This window comes from Fundulus heteroclitus, chromosome 7 (assembly GCF_011125445.2).
Source record: "Fundulus heteroclitus isolate FHET01 chromosome 7, MU-UCD_Fhet_4.1, whole genome shotgun sequence".
NCBI lineage: Eukaryota > Metazoa > Chordata > Actinopteri > Cyprinodontiformes > Fundulidae > Fundulus > Fundulus heteroclitus.
This window is the reverse complement of record NC_046367.1, coordinates 10,179,465-10,203,134: the sequence shown is the minus strand read 5'-3', so window position 1 is coordinate 10,203,134 and position 23,670 is coordinate 10,179,465. Positions and strand designations below refer to the sequence as shown.

Genomic DNA, 23,670 nt, shown 5'->3' with positions numbered 1-23,670 from the left:
TTTGTCCAGAATGATCAGCAGCTTTAATTATTGTTTGAGCAAAGTTCAACTATATACCTGACAAATCTCAGCATGTAACCCCTCCTTTTTTCTTCATCCTCTCTCTCTTTGCATATGTATTTTGTGCTGTCTATCAGTTGGAGTTCATCCTTTTTTACATATTTGGGAGGCCTGATTCACCATTTTCATCTTGTTTTGTGTGTGTGTTGGGCATGGGGTTGTGATTTAAAAGGCATTATTTGCTTTTATTGTGTTAAAAATTTACACAATTCAAAAAAATACTCTGTCTAAAAAAGCAGAGCCAGCATTTTCGCTAAATGGGGTTACAAACTAGAAGAATGCTACCACAAGGTTTAAGCACCATGAGCTTAGTCAAAGCCATCAACATGCTCTTACTGTTTATGCACAAAAAGGGAAACAAGTCAATGCTCTCCTTATCAGAACAATAATTTCTCCTTGCCAGGAACATTCTTATCTGGCAAAAATCGTGGCTCACTTTTACAGGACATAAGACATTCATTATGCCAAGAACCTTTTTTTTTTACCTAAACTGTGCTTTGAACAGGTCTACGTGCCAATTTCCCCAACAACCTACATGTTGTTTGGAACCCTTTGTGGGCACATCATATCTGTGGGATACACTATTTTAGCAAAAAAATTGCCAGACTAGCTTTTAGCCTTCCAAGGGAGTAGAGGATTTCTTCATGTTTTCTACAAACTCACTGTAAAAAGGCATAGTTCTACCACAGGTAAGGGAACTACTACTGATGAGAACTTCATAGAACCTCACTTATCTAAAATATCTATTCCTTTTGCATTGACTATTGTAGCTAGTGACTTCTATTGTTATGGACATATCTTTAATGTATCATCAAATAGTTGATCTTTATATTATCATCAACTTTGAATGTCAAATCGTGAAGCAAAAATGTCAAATTCTTACACTGGATCCAACATAGTTTCTAATAACATTTTACTCAGAGAAAGATGGTTTATGGTAAAGCAGAGTGCATTTTCATAGATATCAGCCTTTTGGCCACATAGAAATGTATAGCTTTGGCTTGAAAGAATGTAACCAGACCCATCACCACCTAGTGGTTGAAATAGATAATGTCTAGCTCTCTTCTAGAAAAAAAAAATATACTGCTCAAAAAAAGAGAACACTAAAACAACACATCCTAGACCTGAATGAATGAAATATTCTTATTAAATAGTTTGTTTTTTAGATAGCTGAATGTGCTGAAACCAAAATCACACAAAACATTGTCAATGGAAATCAAATTTATTAACCCACGGAGGTCTGGATTTGAAACCACACTCAAAATTAAAATGGAAAAACAGTACAGGCCGATCAAACTTTGATGTAATGAGTAGCTGCCATCAGAGCTGATGCATATTTCATTATTTTAATATTTAGTTGAAAATGGCAGTACAACAGTAATAGTATTTGAAATAAAACTGTCAGGATTTGGGTTTTGTTTCAGCTGTTTGTTTATTTTGGTGTATTTATTAGTTAACTCTCCGGTCTTTAAAATCAGTTTTGGTTCTGGGCTCTTTCTTGTTTGGTTTCTATTATAGCCTGTGTGTGTTGTGTTTAGTCTTAGGTTTAGGTTCTGGATTAGTTTTGGTTTATGGAATAGGTTAGATTTTATTGTAGTTTGATTTTACTTATGTTTCCAGTTCAAGTCTGTCTCTTCCCAGCAATCTACCAGCTCACTCAATCTGTTTATCTGTCACTCCCCAAACACCAGTTACCAGCCAATCAGTTCTGCTCACCTGTCAACCTCCAGTCACTAGCCAATCAGTTCAGTTCAGTTTCCACCTGTCACTTGTAATTAGTCTTCACTCCCGTTCACCTGTGTACTCCACTATATAGTTCTGCCTCGGTCTTCAGTTCTCTGCCAGATCATTAACGAGCCACGGTGAGTTTTGTTCCAGCGTTCCTTTCTTGTGTGACCTGTTGATGCAAACCCGATTGCCTTTGATTCTGAGCCAGCCTGTTCCCTGATCTGTTTTTCCTGCCCTGTCTGACTGATTTACCGGTTTACCGACTTAATTCTGTCCCATGGTTATCCGAGCTCGCTTTGCCCTGTCTGTACCTCTGCCTATTTTGGACTGCTTTTTGTGTACCGGATTTTGGACTGCCCTTTTGACTATTGAGCCCGCCTGTCCCTGTTTTCATTATTAAAATCCTGTTTTTTGCCTTAACCTCACTTGTTTGGTTTGAATACTGGGTTTGCCTGATTCTAGTTCATAACAGAATGATCTGGCCATACTAAAACCTATCGCCCAACAAGTTTTTAGAGGTTTTTTTTTTTTCTCCCCTCCACAAACTATGGCTTTGGAGGGTTCCAGATTGGCGTTCTGTCCCCCTGGTATCGGTCCCAGACGCCATCTCTCCAGCAGCCGCAGCAGCAGTAACCCGCTGCCTGCTCCGAGCTTACGATTGGGAGGGCTTTTTGTCACTAATTCAGGCAACAGATCTGCTCAGAATAGAAGGGATCACTCACCCAGCGACACCGCTGTCGGCTCTGCCCATGGGTTTTATCCAGACCCAACTTTGTTTATGGAGGTCGAAGCGGAGGTGGTGCGGGATCTTCGCCCGGATCTTTTTCTCTCTCTCCCTCCAGAGGAGGAGATGCAGGGAACGCTGTGGGCTCCGCCGAGCCCGGCTCTACCGAAGGAGTTAAACCTCCAGCAAGTCCTGCCGTCCCGCCGTCGGAGGAGGGGACGGAAACCTGTGGGTCGCTCCTTCACCCGTTCTGTTCGGCCGACAGGCGAGTCAGTACCGCGCCCGTCCGTTGCCACTTCCTGCCCAGTGGATCGGAGTCCGGTGCTCCCCAGAGCTGAGCAGCCCACAGCGCCTCCTGGTGGCGCCCGTGATGCTGAGGATCTGGCTCTGGAGGACCAGTTAAGAGCTTTTGCCCCTATTATTAAAGACCTTAGGGAGGCTCTTTTCAGCCAGTATTCAGAGGAGCTGGAGGCTAAATTAAAGGAGGTCGAGGGGCACTATAGAGCGGCTCTCCAGGGTTTCTATAGTGGACTCAATCCTGTCCCCAAGGGTCCAGCCGACGCCCCGGCACCTGCACCTGTCCCAGAGGACCCGCCTCCTACCTCAGCTCCAGTGCAGGCCTCCGGCAGCTATAAAGCAGCACTGTCTGCGCAGCCGGCCCAAGACGCTGCAACCCCGGAGGGTCCGCAGCCGGCCCAAGACGCTGCAACCCCGGAGGCTCCGCAGCCGGCCCAAGACGTTGCAACCCCGGAGGCTCCGCAGCCGGCCCAAGACGTTGCAACCCCGGAGGCTCCGCAGCCGGCCCAAGACGCTGCAACCCCGGAGGGTCCGCAGTCGGCCCAAGACGCTGCAACCCCGGAGGCTCCGCAGCCGGCCCGAGACGCTGCAACCCAGGAGGGTCCGCAGCCGGCCCGAGACGCTGCAACCCAGGAGGGTCCGCAGCCGGCCCGAGACGCTGCTACCCAGGAGGGTCCGCAGCCGGCCCGAGACGCTGCAACCCAGGAGGGTCCGCAGCCGGCCCGAGACGCTGCAACCCAGGAGGGTCCGCAGCCGGCCCGAGACGCTGCAACCCAGGAGGGTCCGCCTCCAGCCCGCGACGTGGGAACCCAGGAGGGTCCGCCGCCAGTCTGCGACGTGGGAACCCAGGAGGGTCCGCCGCCAGTCTGCGACGTGGGAACCCAGGAGGGTCCGCCGCCAGTCTGCGACGTGGGAACCCAGGAGGGTCCGCCGCCAGTCTGCGACGTGGGAACCCAGGAGGGTCTACCACTGGCCCACGATGAGGGGGTTCAGACGAGCCTTCTTTCAGGCCGCAACTCGGGGGCTCATCGGGACACTGGGCGCCGTGGCCCTCGCCCAGACGACAAGCGGCGCAGTGGCCCTCGCCCAGACGACAAGCGGCGCCGTGGCCCTCGCCCAGACGACAAGCGGCGCCGTGGCCCTCGCCCAGACGACAAGCGGCGCCGTGGCCCTCGCCCAAACGACAAGCTCCGTCGGGGGTCTCGCCGAGAAGACAAGCACCCAGAGCCCCATGGAGACTTAGAGGCCCCTGGACCTCTTCTGAAGCTCTTACCCCCTCATCTTTGGCTTGACAGCCAATTTCCCAAGTGGCTGACCAAACTGTCTTTGTCGGAGGTTCTGGAAGGGTTACTGATGAGGTTCTGGGTGTTAAAGGGTCTGGGAGCATCTGAAGCCTGTAGCCAGGTCCCGTCTGAACCTGTAGCCTGTAGCCAGGCCCCGTCTGAACCTGTAGCCTGTAGCCAGGTCCCGTCTGAACCTGTAGCCTGTAGCCAGGTCCCGTCTGAACCTGTAGCCTGTAGCCAGGCCCCGTCTGAACCTGTAGCCTGTAGCCAGGCCCCGTCTGAACCTGTAGCCTGTAGCCAGGCCCCGTCTGAACCTGTAGCCTGTAGCCAGGCCCCGTCTGAACCTGAAGCCAGTAGCCAGGGGCCGTCTGAACCTGAAGCCAGTAGCCAGGGGCCGACTGAACCTGAAGCCAGTAGCCAGGGGCCGACTGAACCTGAAGCCTGTAGCCAGGCTCCTCCTGAACTCTGTAGCCAGGCTCCTCCTGAACTCTGTAGCCAGGCTCCTCCTGAACTCTGTAGCCAGGCGCCTCCTGAACTCTGTAGCCAGGCGCCTCCTGAACTCTGTAGCCAGACGCCTCCTGAACTCTTTAGCCAGGCCTCTCTTCTAGCTCTTAGTCCGGCGCTGTCTCCAGCCTTTAGTCCGGCGGCAGGTTCTGTTCTCTCTCTCTCCAGACGTCGGTTCCTGAGGGTCCTGTTCTACCGACGGTCCCCGAGGTTGCTGCTCTGCCGCCGGTCTCCGAGAGACCTGCTCCGCCGCCGGCCTATGAGAGACCTGCTCCGCCGCCGGCCTATGAGAGACCTGCTCCGCCGCCGGCCTAGCCTATGAGAGACCTGCTCCGCCACCGGCCGCCGGACATCTTTGCTAACCGGGGCCGTCCTACAGGACACCCGCCGGATTACCTGTCTCACAGGGGTCGTCCGCCGGGACGTCCGCCGGAGAACCTGACACGCCTAGGACGTCCGCCGGAGAACCTGACACGCCTAGGACGTCTGCCGGAGAACCTGACACGCCGAGGACGTCCGCCGGAGAACCTGACACGCCGAGGACGTCCGCCGGAGAACCTGACACGCCGAGGACGTCCGCCGGAGAACCCTGACACGCCGAGGACGTCCGCCGGAGAACCCTGACACGCCGAGGACGTCCGCCGGAGAGCCTGACACGCCGAGGACGTCCGCCGGAGAGCCTGACACGCGAGGACGTCCGCCGGAGAGCCTGACACGCCGAGGACGTCCGCCGGAGAGCCTGACACGCCGAGGACGTCCGCCGGAGAGCCTGACACGCCGAGGACGTCCGCCGGAGAGCCTGACACGCCGAGGACGTCCGCCGGAGAGCCTGACACGCCGAGGACGTCCGCCGGAGAGCCTGACACGCCGAGGACGTCCGCCGGAGAGCCTGACACGCCGAGGACGTCCGCCGGAGAGCCTGACACGCCGAGGACGTCCGCCGGAGAGCCTGACACGCCGAGGACGTCCGCCGGAGAGCCTGACACGCCGAGGACGTCCGCCGGAGAACCTGACACGCCGAGGCCTTCCTTCGGGACGTCCGCCGGACAACCTGACACGCCGAGGCCGTCTTTCGGGACGTCCGCCGGACAACCTGACACGCCGAGGCCGTCTTTCGGGACGCCCGCCGGACAACCTGACACGCCTGGGTCGTCCTCCTGGACGCCCGCCGGAGAACCTGACACGCCTGGGTCGTCCTCCTGGACGCCCGCCTGAGAACCTGACTCGCCAGGGTCGTCCTCCTGGACGCCCGCCTGAGAACCTGACTCGCCGGGGCCGTCCTCCTGGACGCCCGCCTGAGAACTTGACTCATCTTGCTTTGTTTTAGTTTGTATTTGGACATTTATTTGATTCTAGCCCTCCGTCCTGCACCTCCCTCCACCCGCCCGGTCTAGTCTGTTTTTGTTTATCATTTGTCTTGTTTAAGGACGTCTGGTATCCGTCCTTAAGGGAGGGGCTCTGTCAGGATTTGGGTTTTGTTTCAGCTGTTTGTTTATTTTGGTGTATTTATTAGTTAACTCTCCGGTCTTTAAAATCAGTTTTGGTTCTGGGCTCTTTCTTGTTTGGTTTCTATTATAGCCTGTGTGTGTTGTGTTTAGTCTTAGGTTTAGGTTCTGGATTAGTTTTGGTTTATGGAATAGGTTAGATTTTATTGTAGTTTGATTTTACTTATGTTTCCAGTTCAAGTCTGTCTCTTCCCAGCAATCTACCAGCTCACTCAATCTGTTTATCTGTCACTCCCCAAACACCAGTTACCAGCCAATCAGTTCTGCTCACCTGTCAACCTCCAGTCACTAGCCAATCAGTTCAGTTCAGTTTCCACCTGTCACTTGTAATTAGTCTTCACTCCCGTTCACCTGTGTACTCCACTATATAGTTCTGCCTCGGTCTTCAGTTCTCTGCCAGATCATTAACGAGCCACGGTGAGTTTTGTTCCAGCGTTCCTTTCTTGTGTGACCTGTTGATGCAAACCCGATTGCCTTTGATTCTGAGCCAGCCTGTTCCCTGATCTGTTTTTCCTGCCCTGTCTGACTGATTTACCGGTTTACCGACTTAATTCTGTCCCATGGTTATCCGAGCTCGCTTTGCCCTGTCTGTACCTCTGCCTATTTTGGACTGCTTTTTGTGTACCGGATTTTGGACTGCCCTTTTGACTATTGAGCCCGCCTGTCCCTGTTTTCATTATTAAAATCCTGTTTTTTGCCTTAACCTCACTTGTTTGGTTTGAATACTGGGTTTGCCTGATTCTAGTTCATAACATAAAACATTCAGTCATGAATAAATAACTGTCAGCAAATTCATGTTCTTAAGGTTGTTTAGCTTGGTTAAAAATCCTATTAAAATGTAAAGGGGAACCTATCTTTTGTTCCGCATTTCACTGGTTGTCCGTGGGAAAGTTTGATTAACGCAATTAAAGGAGAAGTCTGCTCAAAATCAGAATTCAAACTGCTGAAAGTACTTTAAATATAAAATTATTACATACTGTTCAATAAATGATAAGCTTTTTTAATTAAGAGTAATTTTGATTTGAAGGTCCTTTTATGGAGGCCGCCATCTTGGTGAAGAACAGTACTGGCACCTCCCAGATTGTGACTTCAAGGTCGCAGGACCGGCTGTAGAGCAAGTCCCAATGCCCTATCTGTCCCCTTGTAAATAAATATCTGTTTTCATGCCAAAATATTTTTTAACCCCTTAAACAAAGATAGACATGGTATTAAGCATTTAAGTTTAAATGAATACTAATTTTACATTTTAGAGACATAAAAAGACAACAAATAAGCATTAAAGTACGGTTTATGGGTTGGGTTCTGCAATGTTATAAGATGAGCATAAAACTCATCTTTAGAACCAATCTCTGTTCAAAATGGGGATCTGCACCGCCTAATCTACTTTCAGCAGTTATTATCAGTTATTGCAACTGAAAATACGGTCAGATCGGCTCTTTCTGAGTTTACGCTCTGCTCCTGTCAGGATGAGCTGCAGCGCATTATGAGGCGGAGGGATATTTTGGCGTCACTTAGTTTAGAGCCAAAACAAGCCACTTCACTTTCAGAAACCAGCCCAAAAAATACTGCACCCCGCAAAGTGTGTCCTATCCCTCCGCCGCTCTGGTCGGTACACAATTGTTCCGGCAAATTCTACATTATAGAAAAGACCTACCGAAAATCCTTGCTCTCATGTCATCTTGAAGACATTTTTCTTCTAAATGTTGGCTACAGACGACGTGTTTTCTCTCTGGACAGAAGCACGATGGCAAATCCTCTCTCTTCAAGAGAGGTAATCCAGCAAAAGAACCCGGTGGATCATAAATCGGAAAGGTGAAAAAACTAATGTTTTTTCCACTTTTACCTGATGTATTGGAACATCCAACTGCCATGCACGTGAGCATTGTTGCTTCAGCAATAGCTCCCGCGAATTTCAATGGTAAAGTCCTCTGGAAATCCGAAATAATTGTTGCTGATCGCAGCTGTGTACAACAGCTCCTATTGAGTTCGATTGTAAAGTGCGGTCGGTTCTTAGCGATTCTACGTCACAGGATGTGATGTCAGGCGGCCATTACTGCCCATATTTGGGCAATAATGGCCGCCCCCATACACAGTGATCCAGATGACAATTTATGCTTTTATTTTCTTATCGATTAACGCTAAATTCATTAAATAACCACGAACCACTGACGTGCAGTCAGGGGAGGCAAGTGAGGCCAGGCCTCACTTGTCATCATGGAAAGAAAGAAAATATATAATAATGATAACATAATATATATTGTGAGTCAGTAATTTGTAAAAATAGTTCTTTTTTTAATCTAATTTCCTTATTCTTTTATCACATTCTGTTTAAAATCGAAGACTTTTCGCTATTTTTCATGTAAATCCTTGGTGGCACTTCATAGCAAAGCCAGTGAGGCCACAGCGAGCTTGGCCTCCCATGGGATTGCGCAATTTCATTTAACTGCACTGGCTTCCATTCTGTGAATGCATCTTCCTGTCTCTACATCATACATTCAATTGTTCAAACAGTTATGAACTGATTTTCCACAATTTATTATATGTGGATTACGAATTGTGTTTTGGTCATCAAACTGTGTACAGGTAACATGTTTTCGTTTGCTGCTGGGCGATCATAAAAGCCAAAGAACGGTTTGTAGGTGAGGCGGCAGTTCCTTGGCCTCTAGGCAGGGGGCGCTCAAGGGGCACCACTCGTGATCCCCAAATAGTAGAGTCAAAGCAAGTTATGGATGTATTATTAGCGAGTTTTGCTAAACAAGTAAAGCACTAAAAAGACTCTAAACATACAGCTGGAACAGAACTGATCAAGGAAGGCTTTCCTCCCTGACAGTGAGCTCCATTGAGACTGAGAGAGTTTTAAAACTGAAGAAGATAAAGAGAACTTTTATCGGAAAATGACCGGTAAAATTAACTTTTGTTAAGAAAGAGCACAGCTGGACTTAATCTTTAAGTAGAGGTAAGACAGCAATAATTACTCATGTTTTGTTTTTGTAATGAAATGTGCATGAAATAGTGTGGGTTATAGTTTTTGAATGTGTTACAAATGCAGAAATCCATCATAACTCATAAACTGTTACTAATCAAATGACAAATAATTTAGTTTTATTTAGTTTTTTAACAAAGAATCAACATTTTTTCCATGTCTCTTGGTTAATTGATTTGGCTCAATCAGTCTCCTTCAGCACTTTGCAATGAGTCTACTCTGTAGAGTAAATATATTTGTAAATCTGACTCTGCTGACGTCAGTGCCTCACCATTGTTATGGAAATATAATCACGTATATTTAGTAAGTGTAGTTTAAAGTAATATAGATTTTAACTTTAACCCAGTGACCTAAACAGATGAGGATGTATAACAATGGTTGGATTCACACTTCAGTGAGTATGTCATAAGCAAGGAAGTATGACAGTCTTGTGAGCAGATAACTCTGTTAAAAAGTGCATGTCACAAGGTTTTACTATTGTTCCAGTTAACCCCAGGAACCGAGCTAATAGAAGAGATTAGATCTAATGGTCAAAGGTTAGGAAACAGATGTTCTCTCTCAGCAGACTGAATGTCTCATGTAGGTCCAGCCCCGCTTGGACTGTCTGTCTTAAAAGGGGGGGAATAACGTGTATGTGTTGAGACAGGCTTCAGACACAGGCAGAGAACTTAAGGTATTCGATGCTGTGATAAACGTGTAAGTGTCTCCCACTTTGGAATTCCAAATTGTAATAAATATATGTTTAACTGTTGTTTTTGCCTCTGAATTCACTGCCTTTTTTCTCTCTGTGCCAAATCTCCGACCGGGTGAGACGAGAAGGGGTGAGGGGCCGTTAGCTAAACGGGCCTCACAGGTGCCGGACTCGTTACCAGCTATGAACCCTACTGCACGTCACTGCCACAAACGTATTAGTTTTAGTAATAGCTAATGATCCCCTGATTTTTCCTTGTTGACTGGACTTCCCCTTTAAAGAGCATCACTGGACTGTTGCAGCAAAAGTTTTACCCGAAACGTAAGGTTTTTTCTGGGAACAAGCTGTATAAAGAATCTTTATTCCTCTGGAGTTTATGCGGCCAATGAGGTACGGCTTTATTGTTTTGCTTGTCTTTATTCATGTAAACAATTATATTCTATTTCGGGTTTCTGTTTCCTCTTAGTTCTGATGGAATTTTAAGGGCATTTTTTAAGACATGTAAAGACATGTTGTCTGCAATAAATGTCTGTTGAAACAAAAAGAACGACGTTGAGCCTTGATGTTGTCTAAGCTCACATCCATCATGGACAACACCTTCCACCCCCTGCACCAGACTGTAGAAGAGCTGAGCTACTCCTTTAGTGACAGACTTAAGGCCAATTCATACCCTACGTTTGGCCTACACGTCCGTATTTCTGTCCGTACGTTCTATCCGTTGACTCCTTCATACCTCAGTCCGTTGAGGTGCGCAATAACCAATATTTCCTGTAAGTGGCAGTGCTGGGCGCTCCCTAATGGCGGCCCACTTGGACTTTACGACATCCCCTGTCATGCCCAGAGCCTCCCCGATTTCCTGAAAGCTATTCATAACTTTTTGTTTGTCCCTGTGCCCCGGACACGACACACATCATATAAATGTGGGTAGTTGAGGACAATCTTCGAAAGTCGTTCCTTAAAGCCCAGAATTCTAACCTTCTTCGTGATTTTGTTGACATTTTGTACTACAAACTCAATAGCGCCCCCACCGTTTCCGGTAGTATTGCTCCGTATAGATCCGTTTCGTCCGTAATCGTAAGCTCCCGATTTTCTTGTCAAAATACGGAAGAAATCGACGGTTAGAACGTATGAAACACTCCACACGTATCCGTATCCGTCTTTTACGTGAGGTATGAATGGGCCTTAAGACACCCTGTCTGTAAAAAGGAGCTCTACCGCAGGTCATTCATTCCTGCTGCCATCACATTATACAATGCTGCACTATTACTGTAACTATAACTGTAACTGTAATAACCAACATGCAATAACTAATGTGCAATTCTATTTAATACACTGTGCAATAATCCTGAAAGAAGTGACTTCTGCTGCTACTACACCCGAATATATGTCAATACACATGCATATCAGTCACCGTGAATGTACATAAGACATCCTCTGCCTTATTTTTTATTTTTATTTTTATTTTCTTATCTACTTTTTTTTGATCCACGGTATAACGAGGACACACTGTATATACCTGATGCACCTTGTCCTACTTGGCACCTTCTTCTTCTGATTACTGATTACTGAGCCGATGTGACATGTGAATTTCTCCAATGTGAGATCAATAAAGCCTATCTTATCTTAACTCGGGAGGAGTAACATAACTTTCTTAAAACAAGTCAAAATTAGACTCAGCAGCGTGTGGGGCCTCCACGTGACTGTATGACCTCCCTATAGCACCTGGGCATGCTCCTGATGAGGTGTCGGGTGGTCTCCTGAGGAATCTCCTCTCAGACCTGGACTAACACACCTGCCAACTCTTGGACAGTCTGTGATGCAACGTTAAGGTGACCAGATTTTTAAAATCAAATCTGGGGACATTTCTTGCTCGTGGATAAAAATCAATACATCTCATCAAGATGAAATTAGGAATCGGGCACAGTAATTGTTTCATTTATTTTTACATATTTATTTTTACATATTTATTAATATTTAAACAACAAAAATCAAGTGTAAAAGCCAGAAATGTGCCTCTCCACACTTTTAGTATATCCTAAGATTAATAGAATGAATAAATCAATAGTGTTATTAATAGAAAACTAGAACTGTGTCTCTGGGTTGGGGCCAAGTGTTGGGCTTGGGAGTGGAAGGATCAAGGGTGGTTAGCAGGGCTTTTCAATTTTGTGGGGCCCAAAGAGCTCTGCTGCCCCCTAAGGGGAGAGTGACATGAGGAAAAGAAAAACCAGTAAATACAAACATTTTTTTTATGCCTGTGACTGTCTGTGGAGACAGAGTTCTTCCACCTTTTCAAAAAAGTGCAACTTATTCTGTTCACATCTACAAAGTACATACCTAGGAGAAATAGTTTTTTCTGCATTAACATCAAAAAGAAGTAGCGGTCAAGCCCTCAGGTAAAGGATGATATATGTTTCTTACTGTCACCTGACTGTATCAGGGACCTGTGCATCCTAAAGAAGCAGATTAATTTCTTTCACTAATGGGCTATAAGCACAGCTCCACTTCTTCCTGTACTTTAGCAGCTCCTTTGTTTCCTGATTAATCCAGGTGTATCTGGCTGGTTACTGAGGTCAGACACACCTGGATTAATCAGTCTGTCCAGTAATGAAAGACAGGAAGCAAAGGAGCTGCTGTGTGGAGCTGTGCTTACAGAGACTGTTTGGGATGAGAAAATAGGTTTTGGGGATAGGTGAGGTGAAAAGGTGTTAAACATGTTCAAAAAAAGCACAGACTTGGAAATCCCCTTGACAAGAATGCAAGTGATTGTGTGTGTAGTGCCGCATGAGCATGTATAAACTTACATAAAGTGTGTATAACTACATTGTGTGTATGTGTATGGTAGTGATTGATGTGCAAGTATATTGTTTGCTCCTATAAGGTGAGTTAACTCCAGTCAGTGAGTCAGCTAACATGAGATCATATCTGGTTTCTTCAAGGCCTTCTGTGTCTGGAGAGCCATCAACCATGGTATCCAGAGGTCTGGATAAAATAAGAGGAGAAGAAGATATATTATGTGCAGAACAGAAATTTTGAAACACAAGAAAAAAATACAACTAATCTGACTCTTCATTCTGCCACAGTTAGGGAAGTGCAGTGAAACTCATGTTCAGTGCTGAGACTCAGAAAGAGGTTATATCCTCAGACAACTTAAACCTGAGTATAGTCACTCTGTTTTACATAGTATACTTTGCACTCTTAATTACTCAATATGTTACTTTATCACTTAAATCATGTCAACGCTTTATCACTTGAACTTTATTAATACTCAGTGTATTAATAAAGTGTATTAATAATGTGTAACATTTTCTCCCTTCTTTTCAACCGTTCTTTCCATCAGTGTTCCTCTTTTCCTCCACTCTCCTTTAATCTCCTGTCTTCCTATCTTCTTTCTCTCTCCTCTTGTATCAATCTTACATTATTCCAAAACAAACAATATATGATTAAAATCAGTTCCAAAAACATTAGAAGGTACATGAAAACTTCCAATTATTGTTTTTTTATTATTATCTCATCTGATTACATACTAAAAATGCTAATTACCACAATATTAGGAGCTACAAGCAAAAACAACATAATAAATGGACATTAAACAGGTGGTTATCTCTTACTCCATCATTCTCAGATCATGTAGATCTTGTCTCATTCAGTTTTCCTGTTACTGGCTCCTATTTTTTTAATGGGGAACTTTCATATATCCAAACTGAGCAGTAGAAAAGCACACTACGCATGGAAGTCTATACTCATAAATCACAACCATAAATCAGCAAAACAACTTGTAATAACTCTACTTATAACTAACTATCTGAAATATAAACTAAAGGTCACCAATCAGTTCTATAACATCTTTAGACGAACCCTTGTTGATCCCTGGAGAACCAGCGTACCAGATTAGTGCCTTACAAAGAGTTTTCAATCATTCTGTACTGTAACATTTTATCCGATCGTCTTTTACTCATGTGAGCAGCAACTCGTGATCTTGTCTTACTTTTTATTGATTATTTTTTAACCTGGACACAAACCAAACATTTGTCACAGGATCAGCCCGATCCAAATAAAATTAATCGATTAACACACTTACCATAACACAGGGGAGCGCCCCATCAGTTGTCGCAGGTTGTAAAAAACAAACTTCCACTTCTTCTTCTGTTTTAAAAGTGGTGCGCTCTTCTTATTCTTCCACTTCATGTTTTAATGGCAGCTGACATCCAAAATGATCATTACCGCCATCTAGTGGTGCGCTCTATTCCACATCTTTATATTATCAGCAGCGCAACCAACTACCTTAACACCTGTTTATGCGCGCAACAGCTCTACCGTAATAACAGTCTACATGCAACTTTTTTCCTCTCGGTAAAATCGGGGACATTTCCGGGGACAGCTTTAGCCGGGGACAGTCCCCGAAAATCGGGGACAGTCCCCGGAAATCGGGGACGTCTGGTCACCCTATGCAACGTGGTGTTGGTGGATGGAGCGAGACATGATGTCCCAGATGTGCTCAGTTGGATTCAGGTCTGGGGAATGGGCGAGCCAGTCCATATCATCAATACCTTCATCTTGCAGGAACTGCTGACACGCTCCAGCCACATGAGGTCTAGCATTGTCTTGAATTAGGAGGGAACCAAGGGCCAACCGCACCAGCATATATTTTCCCAATGGGTCTGAGGATCTCACCTCTGTACCTAATGGCAGTCAGACTACCTCTGGCAAGCACACGGAGGGCTGTGCACCCCCCCCCCCCCAAAGCATCTCCAGATTCATGTCTGTCACATGTGCTCAGTGTCAACCTGCTTTCATCTTTGAAGAGAGCATAGGGCACCAGTGGCAAATTTGCCAGTGTTCTCTGGCAAATGCCAAGTGTCCGGCACGGCATTGGGCTGTAAACATAACCCCCACCAGTGGCCCTCATACCACCCTTATGGAGTCTGTTTCTGATTGTTTAAGCAGACATGCACATTTGTGGCCTGCTGGAAGTCATTGTTCAGGGCTCTGACAGTGCTCCTCCTGTTCCTCCTTGCACAAAGTCAGAGGTAACGGTCCTGCTGCAGGGCTGCAAAACAGCCTGTCAAATTTGTTGTCAATCAGTGATGCCTACGTGGACAGTTTGATTTTACAGAAGCGTTATTGACTTAGCGTTACATTGTGTTCTTTAAGTGTTATTTTTTGAGCAGCATACATTACACAACCCAACATTTATTTGAGACGATGTGGGGACCTTTCTTTAACTTTATTTAGAATGTAGATACAACAGGAAACTTATTGGCCTTTTGGGATAATGGAAACAATGGTTTCAGGATTTAAGTAAAAGTATACAATTATTTTCAGGTCGAGATCAAACCCTAAAGTACTGTAATTGTTGGGCTATAAGTTGCTCCGGAATATAAGTCGCATTAGTAAAAAAAAAATGCATCATAAAGACGAAAAAAACACAATTCACACCAGAATATATGTTGCACCGGACTATACACATTTATTTAGACTTTTATTTCACACGATCCAAGACTAAAAATGGACATTTAACTCTGGTAAGCCAATTTATTAAATTACACAGCTGCATCCACAACCGGCTGAATAACATGGAACATAGTTGGGAGGATGAATGGAGAAAATTAGCAACCCCAACTAGCAAGGTTTTATCCAGTGTATTTTATTGTAATGGTCCGTTATGCTGAAAGCTGTCAAAATTACGGCTAAATTATACCGTGAGCGTAACATGCTTTGTACTAAGCTACCAGTACAACAGATTTTGCAGAGCATCATAAAGCTCACAGGCATCAGCAAAGTTGTAACCCGCCCGGCCAACAGACATTTAAGCTAGCGCTAGCTATTATTAGTTTTATAGACAGGCCAATAACATGGTTCTGTCGCTGTCTGGGTCCTTCGAGCTGCACCACACAACGCTCCCCTGCATAAATGCAGACTGAAATAGCGAAAGAACATACAAACGTGTTCAGTGTTTGTTGTCTAGAAGCTAATGTTTCAATACATTTCTAAGTTAAGGTGACCAGATTTTTGTATTGAAATCAGGGACATCACTAATTTTGTTGAGAATCTCTGTTTGGGGGTTGATTTCTTTTGCATGATCTGCAACGTCAACGGGGCGGGGAAGGCACCTTCGGCTCAGCTTTTCTACTATGTCGAGACAGCGGCAGGACCGAGTAAATACCTCTCGTTGCGCTAAACATTTTTCCTCCATAATGATACAATAAAATCAGGGACATTTCCGGGGACAACTTTTGCTGGGGACAGGTCATTAAAAACAAGTACAGTCCGGAAATAGGGGATGTCTGGGCACCCTATTTTGAATGGTACAGGAGCATGATAGTTTTTACAAGACTAGCAAGCTCTCTTGTGGCTATAGACAGTAATGTTTACATCTTTGTTCATGCTGGTCAAGATGAATTACCATTTAAATTTGATATATAAGTCGCACCTGAATATAAGTCGCAGGTTTGGCCAAACTATGAAAAAAAGTGTAACTTACAGTCTGAAAAATATAGTATATTCATATTGCTTAAGTACTGCTGATGAGAGAAGCAATCCTCATTGTTCTTTTATTCTCACTCTGTTTGACTATTGTCATGCGGCATCGGTACAATCAAAGTATTTTAATATCAGTATTTTAACACAGTATGTTATCATTTTAATGATCAAAACTTTCAATAAATATATTTACACAAAAAACACAGGTGCAGGTATGAAGCTACTTCTACCTTAAAGACCTGATGGGTGCATCTCTATTTTAATTATTTTTGACAGTAAAATACAAGCATCATTCTATGATAAAAGAATAATACCCATCTTTGACCAACTCTGATAAAAACTATAACTGATACCAGCAGAGCAGGTATGTATTGTGTATTATTTGACATTTTGGAAGGTGTTATAAAATATGAAAATAAATACTTTAAAGGATAACGACTCATAACAAAAGCGTTAGTGATGTGTGTTCCTAATTATTTCATAGAGAAAATACAGCATGTCATAAGCTTGTCAAACTAGCATAATTTATTTTTATTATTTTTAATCTGAATGGACCATGATAATTACAAAAAATTCAAAAAACAGTCATTGTGCAACATAAATATAACAAGTTACTGACTGCTTCCTATGGATTTACAAAATTCCAAAGGAAATGCAATTTGAAATTGTTCCTTTGTGTTACTTATGAATGCATTTTTGTATTTCAGGGTGTTCATATTTTACTCTATGTTTGCTTCACGTGAGCCAGGCTGCAGTATCTGAAAAGTGACGATAAGTTTGACAGCTTTCCTAAACCAGGGATAAAACAACGCATATATCACTGGGTTAAGACTAGAGTTAAAATAAAACAGAAATATGACATACGATGCATACGAGTCGGTGAGCAAGTTATCACCTACCAGACTGACACAGTAATATGGACAGAAACATATGAGGAACACAACCATTAGAACCCCAAGGGTTCGCGCTGCTTTTAATTCGGATTTCCTCGTGAAAGCCACAGAAAGCTGTAGTGCGACAGCTGTAATGTGAGAGCGCATGGCACGAGCCTGAGACACAGCTACCACAAACACTCTCATGTACAGGACTATGATGATAGTAACTGGAGCAATAAATGTAATAAGAAGGTCAAATGTTCCCAAAATGTAGTCAACTACAATCACACACTCTCCATAGCAAGAATGTTGTTGTCCCGGCTGAGTTAAGTCAGCCTTCACAACAACACTGCTGTACAGAACAGAGCCAAGCCAGCAAAGACAGACACAGGCTTTAACTCTTCTCTCTGTGACTAAAGTGGCATAATGGAGAGGGTCACAGATAGCCACATAGCGGTCCACTGATATGAGCACCATGTCACCAACTGAGGCAGAGGTGATGATGTATGATACATAATTATACAAGGAACACAGGAGGTCGCCAAAAAACCAACAGGCTGTGTTTCGAATAATTTCACCCGGCATCAAAAGGAGCCCCACGAGAAAATCTGACACAGCCAGAGAGAGAAGGAGGATGTTAGTGGGTGTGTGGAGCTTCCTGAAAGGGATAGAAAAACTTCATTAAAAGACAACCTAAAATATTAAGAGTTTACATTTACAAAGTAGGTTTGAATTGCTTTTGCAAATTAATACAAAATAAAAGGAAACATCTTAAGGTTTAGTTGGAAATACTAGCATCTCCATCTTCCGTAATTACACAGGAAACCGAAGTAGAAAATGTGACTAAAGAAGTTTATCTGTGCCTGAAGTGGGAGACGGAGATAATGACGAGCAGGTTGAGAGCCACAGTGAGCAGAGAGATGATGGACAATATGGTGTGAAGGAGAACAGTTTCATTCCAAGAAGATGTAGGTTTTCTGCAGGAGCTGTTAAAGAGATGTGGAAAGCACAGGTCATTAGCAACCTGCATGTCCATCATTAAAATCAATAGAGAGCTCCAACTTTACATTGATTCTGGGCAATTCTGAGTTTTATGCCTTCTTATTCCACACTCCTCCCCCTCACTATCTTTCTTCTTCTATTGGATATATTGATATCTTCCAACTAAACATGTGTCAGGAGAGGTGGAGAGTTACTAGTTAGCATGACAATAAAAAAATAATGAAATAGTGACCTTTAAACTATCAATGCTTGTTTTCTATTTATTTGATGCTCTAGGTCAGGGGTCGGGAACGTATGGCTCACGAGCCAGTTGTGGCTCTTTTGATGATTTCATCTGGCTCGCAGATAAAACAAAATATCACTGCTATTGTTTTCATCCGGGTTTTTCGCGCATGCACGCCGGACTGAAAGGCAGAAGGCGGGCGCAAACACATAGCGGGCGCAAACAAAGAAAACTGACCAGTTCTCGACGTATTTTTCTTCTTTAGATAACGTATCACAAGATCGTTTTAAGAGTAAGTTGATGGTTATCGGGACATAGGCACCAGCAACTCCCGCGACGCCATGAGGGATTAAGTGGGTCAGAAAAGGGATGGATGTTCACACATGTTTGTGTAACAGCAGAAAGTGGGGACAGTTGGACACAGGCCGCGCCTCAGCAGAGAGGAAGACCTGCCCGGTAGGTTAAAATTTTTCACAAAGGATTATTTTGGTATTTTTGTCTTATTAAAATGGGTGGGGGTGTCGGCGACGTTGCATCGTAAACACAGACGTACTAGCGCGCGTGAACAAGGGCAGCAGCAGCCGCTGCTGCGCATTGACTCTGTTTCTACCGGTCCCGTGTAGCGATCGCCACCTCCCCTCCACCGCTATTTCAGTAGAACAATGACTAGTGCAGAATTAAGTTGTATTTACCGGAGATGCGAGAACAGTCCTGTCTTTGCCTACAAGCGGGGCCCAGAAGTAGCGCGGACGTCACACGTGACGTCACACGTGACGTACCCTATTGGCTCTCACTGAAATAAATTTCTAGATATTTTGCTTTCATGGCTCTCTGAGTCAAAAAGGTTCCCGGCCCCTGCTCTAGGTGTAATCTATGTGTGATCCCATTCCCTTTTACAATACATATCTGTGACATGTGTTTAAAGGCATACTATGCAACATTTTTCAGTTAATTAATGTGTTCCATACCGTTTTGGATGATTAAATGAGTAATTTCAGGTCGAACAAATGTTTTCTCAGCCGCCCTGGTGGTCTGTGGGGGAAATACCGTACTTGCAATTGCAAGGGCCCTTGGCCCGCACCCACAGGCTCAGAAGTCTCTTGCAAGACCGCGAGAGTCTTGCACGTGATCTTGTCGTGCTATACGGCGAGAACTCCATGTGTTTTTGCTCTGCCATTCACTATATGCACGCGCAAAAGCAAAAACAAAGAACCGCGTGTTAACGTCAAATAAACATGCAAGCATATTGAGTTTTTTTTAATTATTATTATTATTATTATTATTTTATTATTTTTTTTGAATGTTGGCGATGCGGTAGTTTGGTGAGGCGGCCGCCTCGCCAAGATAGCGCTGCGGGAAACCCTGATGTTCATACTTTCACTGTGTTAGTCATTGTTTGTACTGCCGTTTTTTCAACTTTTCGTTGCGTTCGCCTGTCTGCTAAGCTCAAAACAACCGCGCCTGGCTTGACGGAGAAACCAGAACAGCTGAGCATCTTTATGACAGTGCACTTTTACTTTCGCCCTCTGGGGGGAGCCTCGCTGGAAAATCAACCCCGGTTGCATAGTATACCTTTAAGCAGACCTCTAAGAGTGAGATTATGCTAATTTTGGGGGCGGGGCTTGTTTGGGGCGGGGCTAACTGGACCCTGGAAGAGCTGGTGGAGTCTCAACTCCATCTCATTTAGACATGTATTACTTTTGTTAAAAAGAGAAAGAGATGTATTAATACCTTATTGTTCAGTTAATGGATTAAAACATAAAAAACACACAATTGTTCAAATAATACTGAATAAAATTAAGTAGTTTTAAGTTATTCACCGAATTATTACACTGTTACACATTAATCTATGGGTTTGTTTATCATTGTAGATCTATAACCTGATTGGTGAATCAGGCTGAGTTTCATCAAGTCTTTGTGGTCAACATTTTCCCCTCAGCAGCAACACTAAAGCACACAGAGGTTCCCGCTGCGTCTTTATGCACGATCCAGCTGCTGATGTCTCCCTCTTTTCAGCTCAATGCACTTTTAGACTGTTACAGTTTATAACCAGCCCGTTGCCAAAAAACGCATCCCCTGCTGTTTCATAGAAATATACACTTGTAGTTGATGTAACATTTTCTATGTGTTTACACATGTGTTCTGAACTACTAGTGTGAATTTCAGGTGTGTGGGACAATTTTTAGATTAAAAACATAGGGGGATGAGTTTTTTGGCTGCCCCATAGCCCAAAAAAGGCATCCCCTGGCTTCTCAGAGGAGTTGACACTTGTATTCCTGTATATCCATCTGTAATTAAAGGACAAGGGTCAGCAAATGCAAATTCTGCCCCGTAAAACAATGACAGCGCAATTGTCGCTCTATGATCTGAAGCCCTAGTTGGAGCTTTTAAACAGGCTTTGAAAAACTTTGATAATTTGCTGCTGTAATATTATAGATTTTTCAGAATAAAAAGCTAGCAGATGTGCAGAATCAAAACATAACAGAAATACAATTATAGAGCATTCAGTATTGTAAGAAAGCCCACACTGTTTCTGGATAAATAGATTATTGTATGAGTAAAGTTCTATTCCGTTTTATGCCTCTTTCCTTGTAAGTTTGAAATGTCCCATGCTCCTGAATGCACCATAGCTTTCTGACGCTTACGAATGCATCACACTGGTCTATGAACGCTGTGTCTGCACGTTTGATCTTCCGCTTAAGAAAAAGCTTTTCAGTTTCAAAACTCACGTCGGCTCTCATGGTTTATTGTTGTGTGTGAATAACAAGAGACCACAACAAATAAATCAGCCGTACCTCGGATAAAAACTTTGGATTTAATGTTGTTCATAACACCCGTACTTTTGTAAACGAATCTGCCAAATACACACAGTTTTTTTTTCACACTAGAAGTACATTTAAACGTTTTTATATAATTGCTATAAGAACAAGTCGCTCCGTTGGTCGTATTTTAATTCGTTTTCCGTCGATATTCATTTGTACAGAGCGAGGCGCGCTCCCGCGGCAGGGGATGCATATCTCGGCAGGCATGCATTTTGAGCATAACACCGGCTCACTTTCACCACTTGTTAAGACTAAAATTATTCATAACTCTGATCACTGTTCCTGCTGCTCTGTTAACACGAACTGCAGCAGGAATTACTGATGGCCACAAGTTGTGAAAGAAGCCGAAACAGCTCAGCAGAAGGCGGAGTTTTGTCGTCCGCAGCCCAGATGGGCTTTGTGATTTTTATGCGTGAGAAATGCCATGTTTGCGTGTGAAATGCCATGTGTTGCGTGTGAGCGTGTGAAGTTAGTGAAATGCGTGTGTCACACGGTCAATGCGTGAGAGTTGAGAGCTATGCCTTTAAGTCAACTGGTAAATAAATGTAGTAAAACAAAGCCTCCTCTTAGTAGGCTCAAATACATGTAAATCCAGTCCATCATGCTCAGTTTCAGTCCCTAATAATGTTTTCAAATGGCTGTGAGTCTAGTGATAATAATTGCAATTCAATTCAATTCAATTCCATTTTGTCTAAATAGCACATATTTATAGCAGATGTGATCTCAGGGCATTTTAAAAAGTCAGTTTAATAATATTATACAGACAGATTACTCAAAAAGCTTTCTATCTAAGAAAACCCAGCAGATTGAGTCTTGACAAGCAGCATTCACTCCCCTTGAAAGAGCATATAGCCATGGTGGATAGCCGTCTGCATTGTTGATGCCTTTGCAGCAACCCCTCATACTGATCATGCATGCAGTGACAGTGGAGAGGAAAACTCCCCTTTAAAAGGAAGGAAAAAACCTCCAGCAGAACCAGGTTCAGTGTAAACAGCCATGTGTCATGACTCTGACGGGGTTTGAGAAGACAAAGCACAGAAACCAAAAGAACATAGAAGCACTGATTCAGGAAGAGCGTAATGACAGACTAGATTTATAGGTGGCTGTCTAGGAAAGAAAACATTAAAGTAAGGAAGCTCTGTGCGAGTTTTCTGGTCAAGAGGATGAAAGAGAACACATACAGTTAGCTGAAATAAGATCTGGGTAGAGTTTTCTGATTACAAGACACTCTTTCCAACTGTACCAAACTTTCTAACATTCCTTGATACACGTGCTACTGCGTATTAACAGTATATGGGTCAGGTGGAGATTTAAATCTCATTTGTTTGTTTACACTACTGTAAAACAAAAAGTATTTTTGAAAAAAATATTTTGCGACTTGTAGAAATTTTAACGCCCCCTCTTGAAAAGGATGCAGGTGAAAAAAATGTCACAGTGTTTGGCCCATATCTAAAAATAGCTCAAAATGTGCACCTGTCTGCTTAACCCGAACTCAGGCCGATCGGGTAAATGAAGCTAACTACTTCGGGAGGATGCTGTATGTTAAAATATCACCCCTTGAAGCTGGTGATCCTCCCTGAATTCATTGATGAGAGAGAACAAAGGCAAACAGAGCCATTGAATGCAAATCAACCAAACATTTAATATATGGAACCAAGTACAAAGATACATTTGGAGATCAACACTAACAACAATACAGCAGGAAGCCCCACCAGTGTTGATCTCATCTCTTTACCCTCAAACCTCTGCTTTTAAGCACTTTTAAGAGGTTGTTTATCAGCGCAATATAAACTGATCTCCTGCAGCTGCCCTGAGTACAAAGGGATACTGTTTCCATAAGAACTTACTCCCCTTTTTTCCCCTCACCACAAAAACTATCCAACACAGCACTTGATATGCCTCTACATGCACTATGATGCACACTGCATATCATATTATTGTGTGTTATGTAAATGGGATGGAGTCTTTTCCTTTGTGCAATATTTCCTCTGGTATTTTCTTTTTATCTCCTATTCCTGGCATTTCTTTGGAGATCATTTTGATTAGACTAGTTTGTAATTTTTTCTTTATCTTTTCATTGCATATGTTGTGCCATATCAGAATCAGAAATACTTTAATAATCCCAGAGGGAAATTACTGTTTCAGTACAACCGCTACAAACATACATCACAAACATTTCAGGGGGAGACGATCTACTGAGGCCATGCTTCCAAGGACACCGCTTACACGGCGCCCACAGCGCGCTGCCATTATTCTGTGGAAAGATAGGGGCCACAATAGGGGAGGAAAAAAACACATATTTCAAACTTTATCCTAATACAGAATACGGTTTGAGATATCAAAAACCTCGGCACGAGAAGCACAAATAAGTCGAGACACATAAAAGCAGAAAGGTTAACATTGGCGACTAGTCGCGTGTAAGCTCATCTGTTTTTGTGAGCATCAGTTATGTGTGTCTGTTTGGGTTTATATTTCCGTGAACACTCTGCAGAG

General features: G+C 43.9%; 2 protein-coding genes across 2 annotated transcripts in view; both read right to left on the bottom strand.

The window, feature by feature from the left end:
- LOC118563755 (trace amine-associated receptor 8a-like) overlaps positions 1-23,670 on the bottom strand; it is a 189,699-nt gene that overhangs the window by 98,708 nt on the left and 67,321 nt on the right. The gene's annotated exons all lie outside the window — the stretch shown is intronic.
- LOC105922247 (trace amine-associated receptor 13c-like) lies at positions 16,769-18,160 on the bottom strand. Its single transcript, XM_012858138.2, has 2 exons — positions 17,994-18,160; positions 16,769-17,788 (listed from the first exon to the last, which is right to left on the bottom strand). The coding sequence occupies exons 1-2, from the start codon at positions 18,158-18,160 to the stop codon at positions 16,975-16,977; spliced, it is 981 nt and encodes a 326-aa protein (XP_012713592.2). The 3' UTR covers positions 16,769-16,974.

What these genes read in the sequence shown, in the direction of transcription:
- LOC105922247 (XM_012858138.2), bottom strand. Translation starts at nt 18,160, where the DNA reads ATGCAGGTTGCTAATGACCTGTGCTTTCCACATCTCTTTAACAGCTCC. An exon ending in ATCTCCGTCTCCCACTTCAG is followed by an intron (nt 17,789 to 17,993) that starts GCACAGATAAAC and finishes TATCCCTTTCAG; the next exon opens with GAAGCTCCACACACCCACTA.